At 42.8% G+C, this 23,144-nt stretch overlaps 1 protein-coding gene across 12 annotated transcripts in view; it reads left to right on the top strand.

The window, feature by feature from the left end:
• The first annotated feature begins 6,610 nt into the window (after nt 1-6,610).
• LOC121278175 (24-hydroxycholesterol 7-alpha-hydroxylase) overlaps nt 6,611-23,144 on the top strand; it is a 48,444-nt gene continuing 31,910 nt past the window's right edge. For all 12 annotated transcript variants that reach the window (XR_005943069.1, XR_005943071.1, XR_005943072.1 and 9 more), the window contains exon 1: nt 6,611-6,836. Coding sequence is in view for 7 of the 12 variants with exons in the window: in XM_041188326.1 (XP_041044260.1) it covers nt 6,633-6,836 (204 nt within the window). In the remaining 5 variants the exon portion in view is untranslated. The remainder of the gene's footprint in view (nt 6,837-23,144) is intronic.

The raw sequence follows: 23,144 nt of genomic DNA on the forward strand, positions 1-23,144 counted from the left end.
ACTGCAGCTAAGAACGTCTCTGAACTTAAATCATTTTTAGGGATGGTAAATTGTTATGGCCAATTTCTACCAAATTTATCAATGGTTCTAGCCCCTCTACATTCACTGCTAAAGAAAAACTAGCATTGGTTTGGAAGTCACCCCAAGAAGAAGCCTTCATAAAAGTAAAACAGCTCTTGCACTCCTCAAATTTGTTTGTGCATTATGACCCAACAAAGGAATTGGTGCTAACCTGTGATGCGTCCCCCTATGGAGTGGGCGTGGTACTATCGTACAGATGACCATAGAGAGAGGCCAATAGGCTATGTATCCAGGACACTTATCACAGCTGATAATGGTTATTCTCAGGGCAACATTTCACAATAGTATCAGACCACAAACCACTTTTGGGTCTGGTTAGCGAGGAAAAGGCTATCCCTCCCATAGCTTCTGCATGAATTCAAAGATGGGCCCTAATTTTGCTGGCATACAAATATACCTTTGTGCATAGACCAGGGATTCATATAGCCAATGATGATGACCTAAGTTGGCTTCCTATGCAAGAGAACAATGATCATGTCCCAATGCCCTATGAGCTCATATTAGTGATGAATTTCCTGGATTCCACACCAGGTTGATAAGAAACTGGTCAAATTATGATCCAGTCCTCGAGTGAGAGACCAAGTGTTATACATGGATGGTCCCAGGACCAGTCTCCGATGAATTGATGCCATTTTTCAACCAAAGACACGAAATGAGCAGTCAAGATGGTATCCTGTTGTGGGGTGCGCAAGTAGTAGTTCCTTCACAAAGAAGGGAACCACTCTTAGTAGAATTACAGAGCTCATCCAGGAATCTCCCAAATGAAGACGATAGTGCAAAGTTATCTTTGGTGGCCAGGAATGGATGGTGATATCAAGAAAGTGGTAAAACACTGTGTGCAATACCAACAGCTACAAAGGTTGCCGGTGGCAGCCTCTTTACACCTATAGCAGTGGCCTGGTAGAACCAGGGTGCGATCGCACGTAGATTACGTTGGACCTTTTCTTGGAACCATGTTTCTACTGATTATAGATGCTTATTCCAAGTGGTTAGACATTTATGAGGTTAAGTCGCCAACATCAGGCGCTATTATAGAAAAACTACGCCAAAGCTTTTCTATCCATGGATTGCCAGAAGTAAGCATCCCAGATAATGGTCCTGCATTTACTAGTGCTGAATTTCAAAGGTTTATCAGCCTGAATGGTATCAATCAAATGAAGACTGCACCATACCATCCGTCATTTCACGGACTGGCGGAAAGAGCAGTACAAACTTTTAAGGTGGGAATGAAAAAGTTAACAGGTGAATCATTGAAAACTAAATTTGCTCATTTCCTATTTCACCACAGAACAACCCTCCCACACTACGAAAGGTGCAACACCTGATGAGGCACAGTCTTCGAACAAGACTAAGCCTGATACTTCCCAATTTGGAGGGGAAGGTAGGGAAAAGTCAAGGGAACCAAAAGCGACTCGTGATTTGCATAGTCGTGAGTGACAATTTGCTGTTGGAGAAGCAGTATATGTAAGGAATTTCAGTGGAGGACCGAAGTGGTTACCTGGTAAAATAAGCTCTGTGACAGGACCATTGTCGTACCACATGGGAGTGGAGGGCCAGGTCACCCATAAGCATGTGGATCATTTAAGTAGGAGATACCCCAACAAAATGATGTTCCACCTGTAATCATTATTGAACTTGTGGTTCCCGTTGAAGTTGCTCAACCAAGGACAGACATGCCTGATGTCTTTGTTGGAGTGGAAGACACTGAACTGCCTGTGCCTAATGAGATACCTGATGTTAATGTGGTTCCAGAGAACATGGTTTCTGTCAAAGAATCAGAAGTAGTGGAGCTACGACATTCCACATGGATCAGGATACCACCTGAAAGACTGAACTTGTAATTTCATGACCTGGGTAAATATTGTAATGTCATGACATAAATACCCTTGTAAATACAAAATGTACAGAAAAGTTAAAGGGGGAAGAATGTAGTAAATTATAGTTATGATAAGTGTAGGACTGTAAATTAAGATTAACCCTGTGTTGTAAGATCACATGATCTGTGTAAGCCAATGAGTTAGCAGCAGAGGGAACCCCTAGATGGGAGGGTCCTGGATGGCTTGGCCTAAATAGCCAAGTGGTTATGGTACTGGGTTTATAACCCCAAGATCAAGAGTTCAAATCTCACAATGGTAAAGCTATGAAACAATGTAACTTCATCTGAAACAGATGGGAGGGTCCTTCTTTATTTATGGAGTTAGATGCACACATGTAGCTGTTACTGTCTTGTAAATAAAGTTCAATGTTTCCACCAAGAAAAGCTGCCTGGGAAAACAACTCTATAACACAAACCATGCATGCTGCACCTTACTTACCACCCCATGATAACCTGTTCAGCGTCTCATATGGATCAACCTTCTTGAGTAAAAATCTACCATCAAACATCCTTTGGATCAAGGAATGGGAAACATAGGAAGTTACTAACCAGTTCGTTGTGACAAACCGCATCTGTTGAATGGCAGGCTTTGAATGTTTGTGTTCCTTGCTATGAACAGGTTCAGGGCAAGCCAGGGACCCTGTGCAGCCAACCTCCACCACTCAGTACAAGCCTCTTTATGAACTTGTGGAAAGACACAAAAGAGCTGCACATCACCAAGGAATGACCCCTCTACAGACTAATCACCTTAAATTCAGCAAATGAGAAGGCTATTGTTTGATTTTGAGGATTTGCATGTTAAATAAATAAATAAATCACAAAATAAGTTGATCTCCAATAATCATACTTAACTACTTTTAATCTTTAATTTAGTGTTCCGTGATGACTAACCCAGTCCTGTACATAGCAATACTTATTGTTCGAGTTAAAGCTGATGATCATTTTCAATATTTGATTTTAACCTGCATTTAGTGCAGGAAGTAATTTTATAATGTGCAATGTTTTGTTTGCAAATTATTTTGCCAAGTACAATCACACAGGAAATATAAAAGGTAATATTATTCCTGCTATAATGTATTTGATCATTTGCCAAACCAAACTTACTCTTAATTTAATATTTTTCCTCAAAACCTATGTTTAATTTTATAAAAACAAAAAACTGCGGATGCTGGAAATCCAAAACAAAAACAGAATTACCTGGAAAAACTCAGCAGGTCTGGCAGCATCGACGGAGAAGAGTTGACGTTTTGAGTCCTCATGACCCTTCAACAGAACCATGTTTAATTTTCTTTGCTTCAGCTTCAATACATTCTAATAGTGATAGAATCTATCATATTAATTCAGATGAGTTTCTGAAAATTAAAGTAAAAATCATAAATATCCAAGATTTGTATGTAATTAAGTGGGAAGTAGAGATTGTCTGGTGCAGGAATTATTGTGACAATGTCATAATTATCTGCATTTTAACAAATCATTAGCAATAGATGAGATAACAAGTGAAATGCAGTAAGGAGGTGCTCATGTTGTGGTATTGTCACTGGTAATAATCCAGAGACCCAGAGTAATGCTCTGGAGACCTGGGTTCAAATCCCACCATGACAGATAGTGAAGTTTGAATTAAAAGTCTAATAATGACCCTGAACTGATTGCCATTAAAAACCCATCTGATTCACTGGTATCATTGAGAGAAGGAAATCTATTGTCCTTAGCTGGTCTGGCCTACATGTGACAGAATTAAAAAAAAAAAAATAATGCTGTGGTCCGAGATTCCAGGTTAATTTTAATGTCAAGGCAATGGAAAATATGTGGTATACCTGCATGACTGCCAATCAAAAAAATTGCCATTAATGAACAATCTTTTACTGTGGCCACCAAAAGTAGTTACTTATGTTTTGGGAATATTTCCTTCACAAAAAGAACAGGAGATATATCTTTGAAAAGCAACAAAAAAAGCCTGCAAATATTGGAAATTAGAAACGAAAGCAGAAACACACAGGTCAGTCAGCAGGTGTGGAGAGGGTAGTTAAGTCAACCTTTCAGGTTGGACACTTCTTCCAAACTGGAACATGAAGATGTATAAGCAATCAAACCGAATCAGAGAAAAAAAGAGGAGCTGGGGTCAGGGAAGAAATATTGGCAAACAGATTAGATGAGATTTTAAATCATTCAAAACTCACCCGCTTTAAGGGCAAAATCGGACCCATTATCTCAAACAGTGGAAAAAGGATTAAAGAGATCGAATAAAAGAACATAGCTAAGATAACAAGGTATGTCCACAAGGAGAGAAATTGAAAACACAGATAGGTCAGCCCTGAAATTAAAGACAGCAAATATAGGCCTGTTCTGAGGAAGAGGCAACACAAAAGGGTACTGTTCCCCATCCCCTCTCTGTTCTGAAAAAGGGTTTCTACCCCAAAATTCAATATGCACCCTTCTTCACCACTCCATCAGCCTCCACCCCACACCGCCCCCACCCCCCCAGCTTCCCCCCCTCACACGCCCTCAGCCTTCCCCCACCCACGCCCCCCAGCCTTCCCCCCCATGTCCCCCTGGCCTTCCCCCCGCTAATCTGTTTTTGGACTATGTTGCAGAATACCCCGGAGAAAGACATATTGCTCCTGGTGCATAAGAGGCCAAAGTCGGATGAGGTCAGAGTGAGTGAGAAGAATTAAAATGTTGAGTCACATGGGGCACTCAAGGCTACACTTGCCACCAAATGGGGATTTGGCAAAGCGGTCACCTACTTGGCATTTGGAGTGCACACTTTCTACCTGCAGACACACTACTTAAATCCAGATAAAAGCAAAAAACTGTGGATGCTGGAAATCTAAAACAAAAACAGAAATATCTGGAAAAACTCAGCAGGTCTGACAGCATCTGTGGAGAGGAATACAGTTAACATTTTAAGTCCGTATGACTTCACCAGAACTAAAGAAAAATAGAAAAGAGGTGAAATATAAACTGATTTAAGGGGGGTGGGGCAGGTAGAGCTGGATAGAGGGCCAGTGACAGGTGAAGATAACCAAAAGATGTGATAGACAAAAGGACAAAGAGGTGTTGACGGTGGTGATATTAGCTAAGAAATCTGCTAATGGTAACATTAAGGGTAGAAAGCAGGACGAGCAAGGGACAGATGGCCCTAGTGGGGGTGGGGTGGGGGGAAGGGATCGAAATAGGCTAAAAGGTAGAGATAAAACAACAGATGGAAATACATTTAAAAATAATGGAAATAGGTGGGAAAAGAAAAATCTATATAAATTATTGAAAAAAGTGGGGATAGGAAAGGGGGTGGGGATGGAGGAGAGAGTTCATGATCTAAAATTGTTGAACTCAATATTCAGTCCGGAAGGCTGTAAAGTGCCTAGTCGGAAGATGAGGTGCTGTTCCTCCAGTTTGCGTTGAGCTTCACTGGAACATTGCAGCAGGCCAAGGACGGACATGTGAGCATGAGAGCATGAGAGTGGTTTGTTGAAATGGCAAGCGACAGGGAGGTCTGGGTCATGCTTGCAGACAGACCGAAGGTATTCTGCAAAGCGGTCACCCAGTCTGTGTTTGGTCTCTCCAATGTAGAGGAAACCGCATCGGGGGCAGCGAATGCAGTAGACTAAATTGAGGGAAGTGTAAGTGAAGTGCTGCTTCACTTGGAAGGAGTGTTTGGGCCCTTGGACGGTGAGGAGAGGGGAAGTAAAGGGGCAGGTGTTGCACCTTCTGCGGTTGCATGGGGAGGTGCCATGGGAGGGGGTTGAGGTGTAGGGGGTGATGGAGGAGTGGACCAGGGTGTCCCAGAGGGAGCGATCACTGCGGAATGCCAATGGGGGGGTGAAGGGAAGATGTGTTTGGTGGTAGCGTCATGCTGGAGTTGGCAGAAATGGTGGAGGATGATCATTTGAACGCAGAGGCTGGTGGGGTGATAAGTGAGGACAAGGGGGACCCTATCATGGTTCTGGGAGGGAGAGGAAGGTGTGAGGGTGGATGCACGGGAGTTGGGCCAGACACGGTTGAGGGCCCTGTCAACCACCGTGGGTGGAAAACCTTGGTTAAAGAAGAAATTTCAGAGGAACTGTTTTGGAAAGTGGCATCATCAGAACAGATGCGACGGAGGCGAAGGGACTGAATGGGATGGAGTCCTTACAGGAAGCGGGGTGTGAGGAGCTGTAGTCGAGGTAGCTGTGGGAGTCGGTAGGCTTGTAATGAATATTGGTGGACTTTTTTTTGAGGGATGGAGCTTCAGTTGAAATCCACTTGGGGTAAGTCGGAGACAGTCACTGAGGAAAGAAATATGGCTGTGAAAGTGGGTTTTAGTAAACAATCCAGAGTTTAGATGCAGGCTAGAGCCAAGACCTCGGCATCGGCAAAGTATGCAGATGGATGGATATTGCTGGCTAGCAAACCGGAGAAACGAAGATTATTTTAACCATCTTTGACTCACTAATAAAGAACGCATTTGGAATATCTTTCACAATTTTGTTTTAAAAAGAGGGAGTTCATGGTTTGGAGAGAGATCAGAAATGATGCTGAGAATGGTTAGCAAAATTGAGTCCCTTCTTGTTAGAAAAAACTGGCTTTGCAAGTTCGTACTGTTTTGTCCCCTCCCCCTTTTCTGTTGCCTCTATTCTCCTGCCAAATCAACTGCTGTGGGCCGCTTGCCCCATGTTTGCTCGGAGCTGGCGTCGTAATGGGTGCTGAGGGCTGTGTCTTGCTCCTGGTTCCCATGCTGCTGGCTCTGGCGGCTGCAGCTCTGTTGTGCTGGGTGTTTAAACAGAAAGAGCCACGGCAGACTGCGGCTCCTCCATGCATTGGCGGCTGGATTCCCTGGATCAGGGCTTCTATCCGCTTCGGAAAAGCTCCGCTTGAATTTATCGAGCAAGCCAGAGCAGAGGTAAAAATGCAAGCATTACCATAAAAAAACCCTCTCCATTAACAGTGCTGTAGAGTGGTGGGTGGGGGCAAAGTTGCATTTTGCTATTTTCAGTGATACAGGCAACTTGTTTCTCGGTGTAAAGTCGAGTCGGCCAACCTGTTAGGCGTTTCTCATTTGGACAAATTGTAACATTTTTTAGGGTGCGTTACTCTTAAAAAAAAAACCGCAGCGTCATGTTTGCCAATACGTTTGCATTTTTCTGCATCCTGTCATGTTTATGCCTCAGAAATCCCTCTGCTGGCTCGGTTGATAATTGCAGTGATTTATAGATCAGGAAGATCCCAGCTTCATATTTTACTTTGTACTGAATAAACTGCTCTCAGTTGAAGTAGCATTTTGCAAGCTAACATTGACCTCAGTTCTCTTGGATGGGGTGGGGGTGGATTGGGGTGAAAGAAGACATGATTTTAGCATAGGTTAGTTCTCTTCAATTCTACATACAAGAAATGAGGCCTGTCCTCGAATGTTGTCAAAGCAGAACTCATATCGAATCACAGCTGGTCAGCCAAATACTCCACCTCCCATATATGTTGAAGGAGAAACTCTGGAATATATTGAGCACTTCATATACCTTGGCAGTCACCTCCCTCAAAAGGCCAGTTCAGCCTTTCACAAACTACGGCAGCAAGTGTTTAACAGCAAAGACCTCTGCGAGTCAATAGGTGTATTGATGTTCAGAGCAGTTGTCGCCACTACACTCCTGTACTGCAATGAGACCTGGACTGTGTATCAGTGTCACGCAAGAGTGCTAGAGAAATTCCATCAGCAATGCCTCTGCCGCATCCTCCAGATTCAGTGGGAGAATGGTCGAGCAAACACTAGTGTCTTCTTGAAGCCAGCTCCACGAGCATTCAGGAAAAACTCTTGCAAAATTAACTTTGATGAACTGATCACTGTGTCCGCATGGCTGAAAACTGTCTCCCCTGCCAGGTCCTGTTTTCTCAACTCTTAAATGGCCAGTGTTCCAGGGGAGGACAAAGAAAACACTTCAAAAACACTCTGAAGCTCTTCTTGGAGCGTGGCAATACTGACATTAATGACTGGGAAGAGCTGGCTACCAAACACTGAGAATGACAATAACTTGTCTATCAAGTTGCATCACGCTTTGAGTACCAAAGACTTAATGTGAAGCAGATTGATGGCAGAGAAGGAAAGAAAAGGAAGCAAATCCCACACTCCAGATCCCACTACCATATGGGCCATCCTGCCCCATGTGCTCAAAGATCTGCAGGTCAAAAATCAGCCTGCTCAATCTTGTGAAGACTCATGGCAGAAACCTGTGACCTTGAGTAGACATCAAATCAAGGGGCAGCCACAGTGTGAATGGGTAGTCATTTGTTGGATAACCAAAATATAAATTTTATCCCAATAGGAGATAGCTTCTTCAGGAGGGCAGAAACATTGGCAGGGATAACATAATAACATTATCCACCCTCCCCCCCCCCCCCCCCCCCCCCCCCGACTTTACATTTGTTGTTTTGGAAGAGTGTAGTGAAAAAAAAAATTATATAGCACCTTAGGCAGCCTCAGGGTATTGTCCCCAAGTGCTTTACAACCAATTGAGAACTTTTGTAGTAGTGTCATTTTGTAATGTAGGAAATGTGACAGTGAATTTATGCACAGCAATCAGCAATGAAATAAGCGATAAAGTAGTATGTTTTTGGTGTTGGTTGTTGAATAAATGTTGGCCAAGCCACTGGAAGAAATCCCCCACTCCTTGTCAAATAGTACCGTGGGATCTTCTACATCCACCCGAGAGGACAGAAAGGGCCAACATTTAATATCTCACCTGAAAGACTGCACCTCCAACCTTGCAGCACTCACTCTTGGAATAGCCTGCTCAGTACCATTTCATTTTAATAGTTGGAAAGGGCTTTCTGCCTTCTCAACCCTCTTTTGTCAAAAATGCCAACAGCTGTTGGAATACAGTAAGCAATGTTCACTGGATGTGTGTGGGAATGTAGAGTTGGATCTTTGCTTTCTTGTGATGCGAGTGGGCACTATAAGTTTGATTGTGCTACAGATACAAAGTGACTGCCTCATTCATTAAGGCAGCATTACAACGGTTCTTGATGCCACTGGCAGATCTTGGGTGGACACCTGGCATAGGAAGCCCACTGGTGATGGCAATTCTGACAGGAACTGATGAGGACCAGGTGATCTAGATTTTAAGAGTAGGCATAAATGGATCATTTTATGGTTAGCAAGATGTAATAACTAGCGTGCCACAGGGATCAGTGCTGGGGCCTCAACTTTTTACAATTTATATAAATGACTTGGATGAAGGGACCAAAGGTATCATTGCTAAATTTGCTGATGACACAAACATAGGTAGGAAAGTAAGTTGTGAAGAGGATATATGGAGGCTACAAAGGAATATAGGTAGGTTAAGTGAGCGGGCAAAGATCTGGCAAATGGAGTATAATGTGGGAAATGTGAAATTGTCCATTTTGGCAGGAAGCATAAAAAATAAGCATATTATCTAAATGGTGAGAGATTCCGACGCTCTGAGATGCAGAGGAATCTGGGGGTCCTAGTGTATGAATCGCAAAAGATTCGTATGCAGATACAGCAAGTAAATATGATAGTGAATAGAATGTTATCATTTATTGTGAGGGGACTTTAATACATAAGGAGGCAGATTATGCTTGAGTTATACAGGGCATTGGTGTTACCACATCTGGAGTATTGTGTACAGTGTTAGAATCATATCTCTTTAAACTGGATTTTACTTTTTAAAACATGAAAGGACATTAGAATTTGGACATTTGGAAGCTGCCTGAAAGCTTTTTTTAAAAAGGATCATCAGTCCACCTTGGAACTATCAACAAGCAGGCCTCTTCCAAGCAATCACCTGAGCTATATGGTACTTGAGAAGGGGTTGTTTGTTTTGAACTGCAAAGAATTTATTTAATGAAGCTGGAAGACAAAAAGGTAATCACGTGGCAGAGGCAAACCTTAAATTTGAAGCTGTGGTTTTGCTTTCAGTCTTGGGGAAAGGCTGAGAACAGAAGGCCACCCTGGCTAGCTCACTTACTGCCTCTCTGCTTTGTGGAACCGTTTGTGGTTCTCAACTTGTAGCCTAATAATCCTCATCTAAGTGTAGTTTGTCTGCATAATTTTGGACTTGTTAGCCGAGACAGGAAGAATTGGTCCAGCTATACTCATCTCTGCACAGAAACATTTTTAGTGAACTTCCCGACAGCTACTGGGCCCAGCCAAGCAAACTTCAGACTGTCAGCATCAAGCCTCCATGAACTTTAATTAAGAAATTTTTTTTTCCATCTGCCTGACTCTGCAGAGACTACCTGTGTGTCTTTTGTTTGTCTGTGCATGTGTGTCTGTGTGTTTGCTTTGGAAGTTTAAAAGGGTTAAATAGTTACACTTCCCGATTACAATCATGTGTTATCCAGTTCTTGAAACTTGTATAAAATAAATTAATCATTGAGTTTTTTGAAAGAAGCTTGGTCAGTCTCTTTTCTTCTGGGTACTAGAAATAAAGGTAAACAATTAGCCATTTCAGTGAGAAAATTAAACATTTAAATTAATGGTACGGCCTGTGGAGAAGTGGGGTTTGAGAATTCGCGCACTCCTCCCATCCCAATTGTAACAACACTATTGATCTCTTTATTTAAGGAAGGATGTAAATGCATTGGAAGCAGTTCAGAGAAGGTTTACTAGACTAATACCTGGAATGGATAGGTTGTCTTATGAGGAAAAATTGGACAGGTTAGGCTTGTATCCACTGGAGTTTAGAAGAGTAAGAGGCGACTTGTTGCACCATATAAAATCCTGAAGGGTCTTGACGGTGGATGTGGAGAGGATGTTTCCCCTTGCGGGAGAATCTAGAACTAGGGGATCACTGTTTATAAATAAGGTGTCGCTCATTTAAGACAGAGATGAGGAGACATTTTTTCTCTCGGGGTTCATGGGTCTTTGGAACTCTCTTCCTGAAAAGGCAGTGGAAGCAGAGTCTTTAAATATTTTCAAGGCAGACGTAGATAGATTCTTGATAAGCAAGGGGGTGAAAGGTTATTGGGTGTAGACAAGAATGTGGAGTTAAGGTTATAATCAGATCAGCATGATTTTGTTGAATGGCGGAGCAGGCTCGAGGGGCCGGGTGGCCTACTCCTGCTCCTAGTTCATATGTTTGTATGCTTGTACCTGCCCAGAATTCTAACAGCACAGGCCCTGGGCTTGGTACAGCGTGGAGTCTGACATCATGAGCAGATTTTCGAGGGCCGGAATTTGCTCAATCCCAAACACTCTTCTACCCAGTAATGCCAACACTGAGATAAACCTACCATACAGGTCAGCTTTAGAGTGGAAATGAGGTCTCACTGCAATTTCAAGCCCAGGGTCATGGTGTCAAAACCCCCAGAATTCTAGTGTTTGAATCAACCCTCCTACATGGACAATCTCAGTGGGGTGAGGGAAGGAGGAGGTACATTCCAAATGTTTGCCTGTACCTTTGGGACATAACCTCTAACAATCACTCCAAGTAGCCATTTGCTGTTGCCCCTCCTGAAATTCACCCACATTGGTGAGTCAGCCATGTTTGTTTTACTGCACTTGTTCGCAGAGAATTTTCAGGCCCAGTGGCTTTAAAAAAGTTAGGTTCTACTAGTTATTTTCATGTATAACTAGAAATTTATGGCTAAGAAACTATTGGAAAATATATATTTTAATAACATTTAGTTGTTCATCATTGTGGAAGAGGTAGTGACAAAGAGTAATAGTAGTAACTGGTCAGCCAACCTCAATCTGCCTGTCACCTTGCTTGTAGTCGGTGCGGAGCTGGGAAGCGCCTATAAATAAAAACCAGGGATTGCAGAACGGCTTACCTTGCTGGGAGCGGGCATGGAGTTGCAGGAGACAATCGGGAGCTGAGAAGCACCTATAAATAAAGACCAGGGATTTGAGTGAGGCCTACCTTCCTGGGAGTCAGAGTGGAACTGCGGGAGGCAGTCAGGAGCTGAGGGGCGCTTATAAATAAAGGCTGGGAGTGCAGAGTGACCTACCTTGCTGGGAGTCAGCTCAGGAGGACACTGTTTCACCATTTCAGCTGCTGTGAGGCAGCAGTGGGGGGAAGAAAGCAACTGTGATGTCACAGGAAGCTAGTAAGTTGATTGACCAGCAAGTGCTCAGTATAATGGATGGTGTGTGAAAAACCTATTTAGGACACGGGAGTTAATGTAGATCTATAAATAAAGGTAGATCTGCAAATAAAAAGAACAAAAACATAAAATAAAAAAACAAAAACTTTAAAATTAAAATAAAACAATAAAAATAAGAAAGCAATAAAAAATAATTAAAGCAAGCATCTAAAACATATACCTGTGTAGTTAAGAAGCATATAACTTTTAGTAGTCATTGGTACTAGCATTCAATAAGCACAGTAAATTGTAACATACATAGGAAGAAAGTACTTAAGTTAATGAAATAACATAAATTAGAATGGCAGGACAGGTATTATGTTGCAGCTGTGGGATTATTGATCTGGAAGCCGGACTGCAGACACTGCACAACATAAGGTAGGGTGAGAGATACCTGGAAACTTTGTTCCAGAAGATGGTAACCCCTCTTAGGATAGGGTCATCTGTTTTGGTCAGCAGGGAGAGACAGGAGGATGTGGCTGTGCGTGAGGCAGGTATTGGGACCAAGCAGACAGTAATGGAGGAGCCTCAGACTTTGCAAGGTGCTCACCTTTTTTTTATTCATTTGTGGGATGTGGGCTTTGCTGGCTGGGCCAGCATTTATCGCCCATCCCTAGTTACCCTTGAGAAGTTGGTGACGGTGGTGAGCTGCATTCTTGAACCGCTGCAGTTCGTTTGATGTAGGTACACCCACAGTGCTGTTAGGAAGGGAGTTCTAGGATTTTGACTCAGTGACAGTGAAGGAACGGCTATATATTTCTATGTCAGGATGGTGAGTGACTTGGAGGGGAACTTCCAGGTGGTGGTGTTCCCATCTATCTGCTGCCCTTGTCCTTTGAGGTAGTAGTGGTCATGGGTTTGAAAGGTGGTGGTCTCTGTGGACAAAAGCGAGGTTTGCAAGGTGGATGAGCAGGCTGGCAATGGCAACATGGTACAGGAAGCCATTCAAGTGGGGGAAGCAAACAGGAATGTAGTGGTAGTAGGGGGTAATATAGTAAGGGGGATTGGCACTGTTCTCTGCAGCAAAGAGCAAGAGCCCAGACGGCTATGTTGCCTGCCCGGTGCCAGGGTTCGGGTCATCTGCTTAATGCTGGAGAAGAACTTGCAGCGGGAGGGGGAGGATCCAGTTGTTGTGGTCCATGTACCAATGATGTAGGCAGGACAAGGAAAGAGGTTCTGCCAAGTCAGTATGAGGAGCTAGGTATCAAATTAGGAAGCAGAACCTCAAAGGTAATAATCTCTGGATTATTACCTGAGCCACGTGCAAATTGGCAAAGAGCGAATGCATGGCTCAAATTCTGGTGTGCGAGAAGCAAGTTCTGGTTTGTGGGGCACTGGCATCAGTACTGGGGAAAGCAGGACAGTCGACACCTGAACCGTGCTGGGACGCGTGTTCTTGCTTTAAACTAACTTGGCAGGGGTGCAGGAACCTAGAGAAAATGTTAGAGAGGAATACTAGGGTGCACAAAATACTGGGAGGGACACATAGCACTAGTATAGAGAATAGTAAGTTAATAGGTAAAGCCAGGTAAGGGAGAAAGTAACAAAATCTAAATCAGGGTTACTGTGCATGTATGTGAATGCATGGCGTATAGTAAATATGATTGGGGAGTTACAGGCACAGAGTTGTGGCAATAACAGAGACCCGGCTCAAGGAAGGGCAGAAATGGGTGTTAAATATTCCCAGGTACTATGTGTTCAGAAGAGATAGGAAAGGAGGAAGGGTGGCAATATTGGTTAAGGAGAGCATTGCAGTGCTGGAGAAAGAGGATGTCCCAGAGGGTTCCAGGACAGAATCAATTTGGCTAGAGCTAAAGAACAAAACAGGGTGCAATTACATTGCTTGGTGTAGTCTATTGACCGCCAAATAGTGAGAATGATGTAAAAGAACAAATCTGCAGGGAAATTACAGAGAGATGCAGGCATTATAGAGTTATAATGGGGACTTTAATTACCCAAATGTTGACTGGAACAGTGGTAGTGTAAAGGGAGGAGATGGGCAAAAGTTCCTAGGTTGTGTTCAGGAGAATTTTCTACAGCAGTATATGTCCAATCGAACAAGAAAAGATGCACTGTTGGACCTAGTTCTTAGAAATAAAACGGGCCAAATAGGTAAAGTGTCATTGGGGGAGCATTTAGAAGACAGTGATCATTGTATTGTACATTTTAGGATGATGATAGAAAAGGACAATAGGCAATCCAGAATAAAAATAATTAACTGGACAAGAGCCAACTTTGATGGAGCAAGAACAGAGCAGGGCCAGATAGACTGGAACGAAAGATTGGCAGGAAATTCTGTAGCTGAACAATGGGCTACCTTTAAAAACGAATTGGTTTTGACACAATCAAGGTCTTTTCCATAGAGTGGGAAAGATAGGACAAACAAATCTAGAGCTCACTGGATGAAAAGGGGGATTGGAATTAAGATAAAAAAGAAAAAGTGTGGTGTCAGATGGAAAATACAATTGAGAACCAAGAGGAATACAGAAGCGTTGAAAAGACTGTCAGTACTTAAAGTTGACAAGACACTGGAACCAGATGAGATGCATCCAATAATATTGAAGGAAGTGAGAGTACAACTCTGCCCAGGCACTGGCCATTATCTTTCAGTCTTCTCTAGACTCAGGGGTGGTGCCAGGGGACTGGAGAATTGCAAACATTACACCCTTGTTCAAAAAATGTTGTAAGGATAAGCCCAGCAATTACAGATCAGTCAGTTTAACTTCAGTGGTGGACAAGATTGTAGAAACAATTATTCAGGATACAATTAGTAGTCACATGGAAAAATATGGGTTGATAAGGAAGAGCCAGCATGGTTTTTTAATGTGGAAATTGTGTTTAAGTAACTTGTTGGAGTTTATTGAAGAGGTGACAGAAAAGGTCGACGGGGGTAATGCAATTAATGTGGTGTCCATGGACTTCGAAAAGGCATATGACTTAGTACCACACAACCGACTTGTGAGAAAAGTTATTGCTCATGGAATAAAAGGGACAGTAGCAACGTGGTACAAAATTGGCTGAAAAATAGGAAGCAGAGAGTAAATGGTCACTGGATATTTTTCAGGCTGAAGGAAGGTTTGCAGTGAAGTTCCCCAGGGATCGGTATTGGGACTTTTGCTGTTCCTGATATATATTAATGATCTAGATCTTAGTGTGCAGGGGACAATTTCAAAGTTTGCAGATGATATGAAGCTTGGGAGTGTTGTGAACTGCGAGGAGGATGATGTGGAACTTCAAGAGGACATAGACAAATTGGTGGAGTGGGCAGATAGGTGGCAGATGAAGTTCAATGCGGAGAAGTGTGAGGTGTTGCATTTTGGTAGGAAGAACTTGGACAGACGATATAAAATAAGGGGTGAAATTTTGAAGTGGATGCACGAGCAGAAAGACTTGGGCGTACATATGCATTGATCATTGAAGATGGCAGGACGGGTGGAGAGAGCAGCTAATAAAGCATATAGTATTCTATGCTTTATTAATAGGGGAATAGAGTACAAGAGCAAGGAGATTATGCTGAATTTATATAAGACACTCATTAGACCTCGGATGAAATATTGGGTACAGTTCTGGGCACCATATTATAGGAAGGATGTGAACACATAGGAGAGAGTGCAGAAGAGGTTTACAAGAATGGTTCTGAGGATGAGAAACCTCAGCTATAAGGATAGATTGGAAAGTTTGGGACTCTCCTTGGAGAGAAGGCTGAGAGGAGATTTGATGGAGATGTTCAAAATCATGAGGGGACTGGACAGAGTAGATAGAGAAAAGCTGTTCCCACTCATAAAAGGATCAAGAACAAGAGGGCACAGATTTAAAGTAATTTGCAAAAGAAGCAAGTGTGACATGAGAAAAAAACTTTTTCACACCACATGTGGTTCGGGCCTGGAACCCACTGCCTGGAAGTGTGGTGGAGGCCAGTTCAATTGAAGCATTCAAAAGGGCATTAGATAATAGTTAAACAGAAACAATGTGCAAGGGTATGGGGAAAAGGTAGGGCAATGGCACTAGGTCATAATGCTCATTTGGAGAGCTGGTGCAGACATGATGGGCTGAATGGCCTCCTGCACCATTAAGATTCTGTGATCCTTCGAATTGCATAACTAGGGAAGCAGAGAGGACTTTAAACCAAATGAGAGGGGTGAGGATTCAAGCTTGGGTAGAGGTAGCAAATCAAGTAGTAGAGTTGAGACAGGAGAGCAAAATAGTAATATGAGAAATGAGGGTCAGAGAATGGCAGGAAGGGACAGAGAAAAGAACATAAGAATACATCAACAGTCAAGAGTAGATGTTACAAAGGTATCAAAAAGACAAAGGCTCTCTATCTGAATGCAAGTGGCATTCATAACAAAGTAAATTAATCGATAGTGCACATTGAAGTAAATAAATGTGATCTGATTGCAATTATGGAGATGTGACTGCTGGATGACAAGGATTGGTTTCTGAATATATAGAGGGGTGCATGACATTCTAGAAGAACAGGAAGCTAGTTCAAGGTAGAGGAGTAGCACTGTCAATCAAAGAGGGCATTATTGCAATAGTTAGTGATGACCTTGGTTCAGGAGATCAGGATGTAGAACTGGTTTGGGTAGTGATGAGGAATAGTAGGGGAAAAAAGGTCACTAGTGGGAGTGGTCTACAGGTCCCCTAATAGTAACCATAATGTAGGATAAAGTATTCAAGAAGAAATATTGGATTCTTGTGAAAAAGGGATGGCAATAATATGGCTGATTTTAATCTACATGTTAACTAGAAAAATCAGATTTTCAATAGTAGCCTGGACGAGGAGTTCTTCGAATGAACTTAGTTTGAAAGGGAGAAGACTGGGTCTAAGTCTAGCATCTTAAACTTATATAAGGGCAACTATGTGGGTATGCAAGCTGAGCTAGCTGAAGTGAACTGGGATACTAGGCCAAGGGATAGATCAATAGAGAAACAGTAGCAGATGTTTAAGGGGATCTTTCAGAATTTTGAGAATAAGAATATTCCTTCTATTAAGATAAATTCTAAGGGGAGGATCCACCATCTGTAGCTAATTAAACAAGTTAAGGAAAGCATCAAACTTAAGGAAAAAGCATATGACTACACAAAGATGAGTGGCAGGTCAGATGATTGGTCAGAATATAAAGAACAGCAGAGAATGACTAAAAGGTTAAGAGTATGAGAGGAAGCTAGCTAGAAATGTGAAATGGATAGCAAGAGATTCTACAGGTATTTAAAAAGGAAAGGAGTAAGTAAAGTAAGTGTTGGTCCTCTTAGAGAGTGACGGTGGGGATTTAATAGGAGATAATAAGGAAATGGCAAAAGAAATGAACAAATATTTTGTGTTCACTATAGAGGATACAAAAACATTCCAGTAATAGCTGTAAATCACGAGGTAAAAGTGAGAGAGGAACTTCGTGAAATTGCAATCACTAGGGAAGCAGTAATGAGTAAACTGATGGATGTGCGGGCTGACAGGTGTCCCGGTCCTGATGGACTACATCCTAGGGTCTTAAAAGAGATGGCTAATGAAGTAGTAGGTGTACTGGTGTTAATTTTCCAAAATTCACTAGATTCTGGAAAGGTTCCATCAGACTGGAAAATAGCAAATATAACCCTTCTATTCAAGAAGGGAGGGAAGCAGGAAACTATAGGCCAGCTAGCTTGATGTCTGTCATGGGGTAGTTGTTTGAAACAATCATTAAGAAGGTTGTAGCTGGGCACGTAGAAAAGCTCAAGGTAATTGGGAAGAGTTAACATGTTTTTGTGAAAGGGAAATCATGTTTAACCAATTTATTGGAATTTTTTGATGGGGTAACTCATGCTGTGGATAAAGGGGAGCCTGTAGACATATTGTACTTGGATTTCCAGAAGGCATTTGATAAGGTGCCACATCAAATGTTATTGCAGAAAATGTAGTTTAGGGGGTAACATATTAGTGTGAGTAGAAGATTGGCTGGCTGACAGAAAAACAGGGAGTGTGTATAAATGGGTCTTTTCCTGTTAGGCAGGATGTGATGAGTGGAGTCCCGCAGGGGTTTGTGCTGGGGCCTCAACTTTTTACAGTTTATATCAATGACTTAGATAGAGGAGTGAAGGCTTGGCAGCTAAATTTGCAGATGACACAGAGATAGGTGGGAAAGTATGTTGTGAAGAGGATATAAGGAGGCTGCAGACTAATATAGAAAGATTGATTGAGTGGGCAAATATCTGGAAAATTGAGTTTAATGTGGGAAAATGTGAAGTTATTCATTTTGACAGGGAGAATAAAAAAGCAGAGTCTTACTTAAACGGAGAATGCCTGCAAAATTCCAAGATGCAGAGGGATCTTTGTGTACATGAGTCACAAAAAGTTAGTATGCAGGTACAGCAAGTAATTAAGAAGGCTAATAGAATGCTGTCCTTTATTGCAAGAGGAATTTAACATAAAAGTAAGGATGTTATGCTTCAGTTATACAGGGCATAGGTGAAACCACATGTCGAATCCTTTGTGCAGTTTTGGTCTCCTTATTTAAGGAAGGATATAAGTACATTGGAAGCGTTCAGAGGAGGTTTACTAAATTGGTACCTGGAATGAGCGGGTTGTCTTATGAGGAAATGTTGGGCAGATTGGGCTTGTTTCCACTAGAGTTTAGAAGAGGAAGGGATGATTTGATTGAGGTGTACAAGATCCTGAACACTCTTGACAAGGTAGATATCGAAAGGACGTTTCCTCTTCTGGATGAGCCCAGAACTAGGGGGTACTGTTTTAAAATTAGGGGTCGCCGTTTTAGGACAGAGATGAGAATTTTTTTGTCTCAGAGGGTTGTGCGACTTTGGAACTCTCTGCCTCAGAAGGTGGAGGCAGGGTCATTGAATATTTTTAAGGCAGAGGTAGGTAGATTCTTGTTAGGCAAGGGAATCAAAGGTTATCAGGGGTAGATGGGAATGTGGAATTCGAAACCAAAGCAAATTAGTCATGCTCTTATTGAATGGCGGAGCAGGCTCGAGGGGTCCAATGGCCTACTTCTGTTCCTATTTCTTATGTTTTTATGTTCTTATGTAAGAAAACAAGCCCAGGATGATAATAGCAGTTGGGACATGACTGACCTCGTAAGAAATCAAGAAAGTGCTCCATGCGTTTAAAAATAAAATAATGAAAAAGAAACAAAAACAGAAAATGCTAGAAAACTCAGGTCTGGCAGCATCTGTGGAGAGAGAAACAGAGTTATTGTTTCCAGTCTGTATGATTCTTTTTACTGCATCCCCAGTATTTTTATTTTATTTTAATGAAAAAGGAACTACTTTAGCTGCCAGGAGTGAACAAGAAGGATATATGGACCTCTTACCAGTGGAAGTGGTGGTGAAATTGAGTCTGCCATGTCCCATTCCTTCCATATCATGCAATTCATTGAATCAATTTTTTTTTACTGATTCATGGAATGTGGGCATCACTGGCTAGACCGGCATTTATTGCCCATCCCTAATTACCCTTGAGAAGGTGGTGGTGAGCTGCTTCTTTGAACCACTGCAGTAAATGTGGTGTTGGTACACCCACAGTGCTCTTAGGAAGGGAGTTCCAAGATTTTGACCCAGCGACTGTGAACGAATGGTAATATATTTTCAAGACAGGATGGTGATTGACTTGGAGGGGAGCTTCCAGGTGGTGGTGTTCTCATGAGTCTGCTGCCCTTGTCCTTCTAGATGGTAGCTCTCGTGGGTTTGGAAGGTGCTGTCTAAGGAGCCTTGGTGAGTTAAAGGTGCAGTGCAAGTTATAGATGGTACACACTGCTGCTATTGTGCATCAGTGGTGGAAGGAGTGACTGTTTGTAGATGTGGTGCCAATCAAGCAGCCTGCTTTGTCCTGGATGGTGTCAAACTTCTTGAGTGTTGCTGGAGCTGCACTCATCCAGGCAAGTGGGGAGTATTTGATCACACTCCTGACCTGCGCCTTGTAGATAGTGGATAGATTTTGGGGAGTCCAGAGGTGAGTTACTAGCCGCAGGATTCCTAGCCTCAGACCTGCTCTTGTAATCACTGTATTTATATGGCTAGTCCAGTTCAGTTTCTGGTCAATGGTAACCCCCAGGATATTGATAGTGGGGGATTCAGTGATGGTAACGCCATTCAATGTCAAGCCGTGATGATTAGATTGTTTCTTGTTGGAGGTGCTAATTGCCTGGCACTTGTGTGGCGTGCATGTTATTTGCCACTTGTCAGCCCAAGCCTGGATATTGTCCAGGTCTTGATGCATTTGTACTTGGACAGCTTCAGTATCTGAGGAGTCATGAATGGTGCTAAACGTTGTGCAATTATCAGCAAACACCCTCACTTCTGACTTTTATGATGGAGGGGAGGTCATTGATGAAGTAGCTGAAGATGGTTGGGCATGGACACTACCTTGAGGAACTCCTGCAATGATGTCCTGGAACTGAGATGATTGACCTCCAACAACCACAACCATCTTCCTTTGTGCTCGGTATGACTCCAACCAGCGGAGAGTTTTCCCCCGATTTTTATTGACTCCAGTTTTGCTAGGGCTCCCTGATGTCACAATCGGTCAAATGCTGCTTGATGTCAAGGTCAGTCACTCTCACCTCAGCTCTGGAGTCCAGCTCTTCTGTGCAGGTTTGAACCAAGGCTGTGATGAGGTCAGGAGCTGAGTAATCCTGCCAGAACCCAAATTGATCATCAGGGAGCAGGTTATTGCTAAGCAAGTGCCGCTTGATAGCACTGTTGCTGACTCCTTCCATCACTTTACTGATGATCGAGAGTTGGCTGATGGGGCAGTAATTGGCCGGGTTGGATTTGTCCTGCTTTTTGCGTACAGGACATATCTGGGCAATTTTCCACATCACCGGGTAAATGGCAGTATTGTAGCTGTACTGGAACTGCTTTGCTTGAGGCAAGGCAAGTTCTGGAGCACAAGTCTTCAGTACTATTGCTAGAATATTGTCAGGGCCCATAGCCTTTGCAGTATCCAGTGCCTTCAGCCATTTCTTGATATCATGTGGAGTGAATTGAATTGGCTCTGGACTGGCATCTGTGATGCTGGGGACCTCTAGAGTAGGTCAAGATGGATCATCCATTTAGCACTTCTGGCTGAAAATTGTTACAAATGCTTCAGCCTTATCTTTTGCACTGATGTGCTGGGCTCCCTCATCATTGAGGATGGGGATATTTGTGTAACATCCTCTTCCAGTAAGGTATTTAATTGTCCACCGCCATTCACAATTGGATGTGGCAGGACTGCAGAGCTTAAACCTAACTCGTTGGTTGTGGAATTGCTTAGCTCTGTGTGTTGCTTGCTGCTTATGCTGTATGGCATGCAAGTAGCCCTGTGTTGTGGCTTCACCAGGTTGATACCTCATTTTGAGGAATGCCTGGTGCTTCTCCTGGCATGCCATCCTGGCTTTTCATTTGTTGGAAGGTATGATTTACAGGAAGAATCAAAAATCATGCTAATGCATATCATTGTTACCTGCTTAGTCATTGGCCAAGAGTTTGTAGTAAAGGTAACGTTAAGGCTGTCAGTGCTCACTGTTATTAAACTCTGAAATCAGGAAGTTTCTGTCCAAGCTGCACTGCCCCTCCAGAGGCTTTGCTATACCAGTACCTCAGCAAGAGACTGAGCATTGAAATGCATGTACGAGTATGAAGTTGTGGTACTTACCCATTAGATACTGACTAAACTCGCTGGAAAAAAATTGGGACTTATCCACGTTAATGTAAGTGTGTTTCCAACAGCATAATGCACAATTCTAATCTTCATGCAGATTGGATAAATCAAACTAACAAAGGCAACCTTGAAGATGAGTTCATAGAGTGTATTCGGGACAGTTTCTAAAAACAATATATTGTGGAACCCACTAGGGAACAGGCTATTTTAGATCTGGTAATGTATAATATGAGATTTCATAGTAAAGTATCCTCTTGGAAGAGTGATCATAAAGTGATAGGATTTCACATTCAGTTTGAGGGTGAGAAACTGGGATATGAAGTGAGTGTCTGTCTAACATAATCTTTAATGTATTCACTGACCCAGCCTCCATTGCTTTCTGGAGAAGAGAATTTCAAAGATTAATGATCCTTTGAGAGAACAATTTCCTCCTCATCTCTATCTTACATTGAAGATCCTTTATTTGGAAGTTCTAGATTCTCGCACAAGGGGGAATATCCTCTCAGCATCTGTCCTGCCAAGCTCCCTCAGAATATTTATGGGCAGAATTTTATGTTCACAGGCGGGAGCGTGCCTGACCCGATTGGGCGTAAAATCGTGAAAGATGACATCGGATAAGTGTCCTGACATTGTGCACTCGCGCGATATTTCACTCGGCGGGCACACAGAAAAGTCAGAAGCGCACCCGCCGGCAATTAAATGGGCAATTGTCTGTGATTTTTCGTGGCCCGGCCAACCTTTACGGTTGGCGGATAAGCAAATTGGACAGGAAGCCGTTACATTTTTTATGAAACCTCATCGAAGAGTGGGATGAAATCTCCGTTAGGAAATAAAGTAAAAAGAGGTATCTGGGGACAGCATTTTTATGAGGTATGCTTTCAGGTGCTTGATTATGATGCATTAACATTATTTTGCAGCATTTTAGTGCTTTATTTTATTACTTGCAGGTCTGCAACTCCCTGAAGCAGCTGTCTGCCTTCAGGGAGCTCTCTGGAAGCACTCACCCATGCCCATGATGATGTCATTACCTGCCCTCTTCCCGCCTCCGCCCCGACAACGCAGAGCTTTTCAGCACGCCTTTCATGCTGGCTAGCCGTTAATTGGCCAGCCAGCTTGGAATTTTGGTCAGGGGCCAATCACGGTCAGGGTCCTATTTCCCTACTGCTCCCGGGCCCACCGATTGTGCGTGCCTGACGAAGGAAAAATTCAGGCCTATATGTTTTAACAAGGTCCTCTCGTTTCTCTAAATTCCAATGAGTATAGACCCAACCTGCTCAACATTTCCTCATAAGACAATCCCTTCATCCCAGGAATCAACCTAGTGAACCTTCTCTGAACTCCCTCCAATGCAAGTCTTCCCTCCTTAAGTTAGGAGACCATAACTCGAAGCAGTACTCTAGGTGCGGTCTCACCAATGCCATGTACAGTTGTAACAAGACTTCCCTACTTTTATACTCCATTCCCCCTTGCAAT

The sequence above is a fragment of the Carcharodon carcharias genome, chromosome 5 (genome assembly GCF_017639515.1).
Source record: "Carcharodon carcharias isolate sCarCar2 chromosome 5, sCarCar2.pri, whole genome shotgun sequence".
NCBI classification, from domain to species: domain Eukaryota; kingdom Metazoa; phylum Chordata; class Chondrichthyes; order Lamniformes; family Lamnidae; genus Carcharodon; species Carcharodon carcharias.